This window comes from Aulonocara sp. 'chitande type north' Nkhata Bay, linkage group LG11 (assembly GCF_057382095.1).
Source record: "Aulonocara sp. 'chitande type north' Nkhata Bay isolate Kocher_YH1m ecotype deep benthic linkage group LG11, A_spYH_male_GT1.1, whole genome shotgun sequence".
Taxonomy (NCBI): Eukaryota; Metazoa; Chordata; class Actinopteri; order Cichliformes; family Cichlidae; genus Aulonocara; species Aulonocara sp. 'chitande type north' Nkhata Bay.
The window spans coordinates 18,844,552-18,850,681 of record NC_141354.1 but is presented as its reverse complement, the minus strand read 5'-3'; the positions used below and the strand labels follow the sequence as shown (position 1 = coordinate 18,850,681).

Sequence of the window (6,130 nt, the reverse complement as noted above, 5' to 3'; positions counted from 1 at the left end):
ATTTTTTCGGCTCTGGCTGGTTGAAAGACTTGGAGCAGACTTTTGTGGATCAGGGAGAAGCATTTGCGAGCACATGTGCCATCTGCTGGTGAAACAGCAGATCCATATATACAAGGACTCAACTACTTATGATGCCTTACTTAAGGGCTTTATTGAACCATTTCAGTCTTTGTCATAAAAGAATCATCTCTGGATAATATGCAGTTGTCTTATAAATGTTTATAGGATTATCCACCTTTTCCTTTACCCTAAAACACTGCTCAAAACTTCCCTTTTCACCAGAAAATCGTGCAACTGTTAGGAGGCAACTGAGGCTCTGGAGATTATATTCCACTGCGTGTCATGTTTTTATGCATGCAGGCTTTATCAGACATCTTCCTCGTCATTCCAGTTTGTGTGTATCTGCCATTATTCACGCAAAACATTTCATTTTTGCACCCATAATAAGAATAAATGGCCATATTCATTACAGTCACGTTGTTGTTTCAGCTCAACGATCATATCAGGGCTACAAGGCAAAACATGGGCTCCCAAGCATGTATCAAACTCAAACAAAAATGAAACTGAATGACTTTATTTTTTATCCATTTGTAAAGAAGACATTTCTTTTTTGCCTACAAAACATTACAAAAAAAAAAAAAAAGATTACTCAGCCCACACATTTGCTCCCTTTAGTCTTCGTCACTGTGATTCTTTCATGAGGTGTGGTGCGACCGTGAAGCATCTACAGCACCCACATTTAGTTCTTATGTCTCCACTGCTTCTGCAGAGAGGCTGAGAAGAATTCAGGCCAAGTGAGATGGATGTTCCCAGGACCCCCTTCGTATACTGCTGCTGAAGGGGTGACCGCTTTCGTCCTGTTATTTGATCTTTTCCATTTACAGCTCCATCATTTCCTCTTCCACAGTCTTTCCACTGGTTTCAACATACCTCTCTTGCACCCCGAGAGTACTGGTTGGTTAAATGTTAAGGAAAACCTGACAAACTACACATAAATTGGCTGTTATTTCTTGGCGTAAGAAATCCTCTCAATAAAACTGTAAACACTTATGCTTTTCAGACACCTCCTGTAAATCTTTATATTTGGCATCAAACCAGATGAGTCACTGTGAGTCACCACGACGATCAGGAAAGGATACGAGTTGAACTGGAAGTCTGCCCCCACAGCAGCTGACATCATGGCCTGCAGATTCCTCTCCTCCAGGTCTCCAAAGCAGTAGCCGTTGGCCTTGTCCACTGCTCGTAAGACCTGAATCATGCTCTCTTTGTCCTGGAAACCGAAAAGAGAAGTGCTTGATCCGGGGCTTTCCCACAAAGAGAAACTACCCACTGATCCCCTCAAGTGAGATTCACTTTAGAAAGAGGATGACAAAGCCTTTTTGAAAATGTGTGAGCACAGATTTTTCAGATTCTTCTTTGTGTGTTATAAGGTGTTGTCATAATGACATAAGCAGCACGCACATGCAAAGCAATAAATCCTCAAACTTCACTGACCTCTAACACTTTGCAGCTCTTTCTCAAAGTCGAAAGCTTTTATTTTTGGCTGCTTTAGGCACCATAAGTGGGTAACCAAGGTAACTAATGGCTGCTTAAACTAAGAACATGTACAAAGCATGTGTGCCAACCTGCCTCACGCATAACTTGCTGGTGCCACATGCAGTGATGGCACATGGTCTAGACTCCTGTCTCTGCACACACAGGATCAAATCACTCTTTATAAAGAAGCGATGTCAGGGAACGAGTGCAGAGTGCAGACAGCCCTCTCCCCCAATCCATCTGCACAAAATTGATCCAACCTTCAATTTGAAACGCTAAAAGTGATTTATGATTTAACGGTTCAAATAATGAAATACGAGGCATGTGACTTTTTAAGGGAAACGAACCGTGACGTCTGGTCAGGATGGATGCTTTATGACTACTTCAGAAGAAAGTAAAGAACTCTTATTTTGCACTCAACATCTCACAGAAGCATGATGCAGATACATTAATTAAGTAATAACAATGAAAATTTGTCGAGTTCACTGGCAAGACATGGCATTTGTTTTTACAGTGGGGCAAAAAAGTATTTAGTCAGCCACCGATTGTGCAAGTTCCCGCACTTAAAATGATGACAGAGGTCAGTAATTTGCACCAGAGGTACACTTCAACTGTGAGAGACAGAATGTGAAAAAAAAATCCATGAATTCACATGGTAGGATTTGTAAAGAATTTATTCGTAAATTAGGGTGGAAAATAAGTATTTGGTCACCTCAAACAAGGAAAATCTCTGGCTCTCACAGACCTGTAACGTCTTCTGTAAGAAGCTTTTCTGTCCCCCACTCGTTACCTGTATGAATGGCACCTGTTTGAACTCATCATCTGTATAAAAGACACCTGTCCACAGCCTCAAACAGTCAGACTCCAAACTCCGCCATGGCCAAGACCAAAGAGCTTTCGAAGGACACCAGGAAAAGTATTGTAGACCTGCACCAGACTGGGAAGAGTGAATCTACAATAGGCAAGCAGCTTGGTGTGAAAAAATCAACTGTGGGAGCAATCATCAGAAAATGGAAGACATACAAGACCACTGATAATCTCCCTCGATCTGGGGCTCCACGCAAGATCTCATCCCGTGGGGTCAAAATGATCATGAGAACGGTGAGCAAAGATCCCAGAACCACACGGGGGGACCTAGTGAATGACCTGCAGAGAGCTGGGACCAAAGTAACAAAGGTCACCATCAGTAACACACTACAACGGCAGGGAATCAAATCCCGCAGTGCCAGACGTGTTCTGCTGCTGAAGCCAGTGCATGTCCAGGCCCGTCTGAAGTTTGCCAGAGAGCACATGGATGATACAACAGAGGATTGGGAGAATGTCATGTGGTCAGATGAAACCAAAGTAGAACTTTTTGGTATAAACTCAACTCGTCGTGTTTGGAGGAAGAAGAATACTGAGTTGCATCCCAAGAACACCATACCTACTGTGAAGCATGGGGGTGGAAACATCATGCTATGGGGCTGTTTTTCTGCCAAGGGGACAGGACGACTGATCCGTGTTAAGGACAGAATGAATGGGGCCATGTATCGTGAGATTTTGAGCCAAAACCTCCTTCCATCAGTGAGAACTTTGAAGATGAAACGAGGCTGGGTCTTCCAACATGACAATGATCCAAAACACACCGCCCGGGCAACATAGGAGTGGCTCCGTAAGAAGCATTTGAAAGTCCTGGAGTGGCCTAGCCAGTCTCCAGACCTCAACCCCATAGAAAATCTGTGGCGGGAGTTGAAAGTCCGTGTTGCTCGGCGAAAGCCCCAAAACATCACTGCTCTCGAGAAGATCTGCATGGAGGAATGGGCCAAAATACCAGCTACTGTGTGTGCAAACCTGGTAAAGACCTATAGTAAACGTTTGACCTCTGTTATTGCCAACAAAGGTTATGTTACAAAGTATTGAGTTGTATTTTTGTTATTGACCAAATACTTATTTTCCACCCTGATTTACGAATAAATTCTTTACAAATCCTACCATGTGGATTCATGGATTTTTTTTTTTTTTCACATTCTGTCTCTCACAGTTGAAGTGTACCTCTGGTGCAAATTACTGACCTCTGTCATCATTTTAAGTGGGGGAACTTGCACAATCGGTGGCTGACTAAATACTTTTTTGCCCCACTGTATGTGTACTCTCTAGACCTGTTAGTGGTCCACACAAACTGAACCCATCCATCCATCCACACACTCTCTTAACCACTAATCCAATTCAGGGTTGTGTCAGGGCTGGCACGTATCCCAGCTATCACTGGATGGGGTACATCCCGGACAGGTCCCCAGTCCCTGACACAGAGACAGACAATCACTCACACTATATAGCCAGTTTAACCTAACGTGTAGATCTTTGGACTGTGGGAGGAAGCTGGAGTACCCAGAGAGAGCCCACGTGAGCACAAAGAGAACATGCAAACTGCACACTGAAAGGCTCCAGCTGGCCGTCAGGTTGGAACCAGGAGCCTTTTTGCTGTGAGGCGACAGTGCCACCCCCCTGTTAGTCACTCAACATTAGAGCAACGTATTATACATTCCACTGGTCCTTAACCAACAAACTCCCCAGTGCAAAGCCCGTGTGATGTTGGCATGTGTGAATAAAGCAGGCAAGCACATCTGAGCAGACTGAGACTCTGAGAAAGGACACCTGTGGAAATTATCACTACTAGATTCTCCCCAAACTGCCAGAACTTCATGTGTGAAAGCAGCTTATTTTATTTATTTAATTCACCAAAGCATATTCTAATTTACTGGGAGTTAAACAGACATTACTGGCTCTTCTTTTGCAGTTAATACCAAGAAGCAGCGCTGGTACCTGTACATTGAGAGGGACAAAGGACACAAGGCTGTAATCTTGTACGACCTCTGCCAACTTTTCATTTAGGTGGCGGAATTTTTTAAAGAAGGGGTCTGCAGCCAAGTGATCGAGAAGATAGGTCAGGTCCATGACCTCTGTGTAGAAGTCAATGTTGAAGGCTGGAAAAGAGTACAAGACAAATGTTACCAAGGATGATGATGAAAAGCAACCAGTTGTGAAATTCAACAACTCAGCTGGCAATCAATGCCGGTATAGTTTTTTTTCTTTCATCCTACTTTCTTAGAAGGGAAACAAAGAAATATGATTTCTAAAAAGACCTTTAATGTCTTAATCTCACTGTCTTAGAACATTTATCCAGCACAAATCAATGCGATTCATCAGATAATCTCTGACTACAGCCTGTAAAATCTGTTTAAAGCAAACCCTTATTAACTCACCCAGCTTGCCATACTGCTCCATCAAGTCCATCTTGGAGAGAACGTTGACATGGGGAAGCTCGACATGCAGCATCGTAGACAGCGAGGTGCACAGCACTGAAATGAACTTGGCTGGATCAGCACAGTAATGAGAGTCCACGAGGTGCACCGCTGTGAGCTAAAAGAGAGGACATCAGCCCTAAAATTCATCTTATGGTGTTAATATAAATTCACCTTGTTGTGTTAAAGCTGTGTATACATGATGGCAGTGTGGGTAAGGTAGGAGCTGTGAAGGCTCAGCAGACATACAATAATTATCTAATGATGAAGCTCACCCTGAAATTCCACTTGGCCAGCTGTGAGAAGATATTCTTCACTGAGTTCTGGTGGGTGTAGAGCTCCACCTGTCCAGGACAGTCAAACAAGAAGTAGCAGTCACTGTACTGTTTCAGCTTCTCCTCCAACCAGTCCAGATTTGCTTCGACGTATTCCATGCAGTAGAGAAGTCCACCATTGGGCCCCAGCTTTAAACCTTCCATGACATCGTCCAAAGTCACCAGCTCTGAGATATCTACCGCACAGGAATAAGGTATCCCTTCATTGGCTGGATCCATATTCACAACCACCACCTTGCGTCCCAGGTGAGTCAGAAACTCTTGCATCCCTTGGCAGTAGGTGGTTTTCCCCGAACCCGGGGGCCCAATAACCACCTGACCGAAACGCAGGGAGGGCTTCGCTTGTGTCTGCTTGGACATGGCTTCAGACTCGCATTAGATGGTGCTAGGATGTCCTGTGCAGGGTACCAACTGGGGTGTTGGCTGGCAGTGTCACAGGATTTGGTATCAAGAGTTCAGTTTTTCTTCCACCAACTACATTAAAAACTCTTTAAACACTAAATAAATCTGGACCTGCCATCCACTCCGGTCAGACAAGACTTGTACGAAGTAGCTATTTAAATGTTTATGTACGATAAATCGTAAGTCTACTCAAAACATATGTGCAGGTCCTTAATATAATGTTGACTTTTACTGTAAATTACAGCAATACTGACTGATATTTACCGTTTGCTGATGCTATATTTACATGCGTATGGAAGTCGCTAACACATGCTAACGCTACTCGGAAGTATATCTAAGTTACGTAACTGGCGTGTCAAAATAAAAGCCGGTTGTTAACATGGCGCAACGTGCAGGACTAATTTCAGACTACATTTTTTTCTAAATCATCTCATCCTTGCTCAAACACCACATTATTCCGTCATTAATAGCTTGGTACAATTCATACACATGTGTATAGTTAATATAGGAAAACTAGATTTTGTGTGAGATTAAAAATTAGAGACACTAATCACATGAAAAAAGGATTTCAACACA

General features: G+C 43.2%; 1 protein-coding gene across 1 annotated transcript; it reads right to left on the bottom strand.

The window, feature by feature from the left end:
• Window positions 1-126: 126 nt before the first annotated feature.
• On the bottom strand, window positions 127-5,907 carry gpn2 (GPN-loop GTPase 2). The gene is made up of 5 exons (XM_086310913.1): window positions 5,093-5,907; window positions 4,779-4,935; window positions 4,339-4,499; window positions 1,140-1,270; window positions 127-951 (listed from the first exon to the last, which is right to left on the bottom strand). The coding sequence occupies exons 1-5, from the start codon at window positions 5,510-5,512 to the stop codon at window positions 879-881; spliced, it is 942 nt and encodes a 313-aa protein (XP_086167039.1). The 5' UTR covers window positions 5,513-5,907; the 3' UTR covers window positions 127-878.
• Window positions 5,908-6,130: the final 223 nt, after the last annotated feature.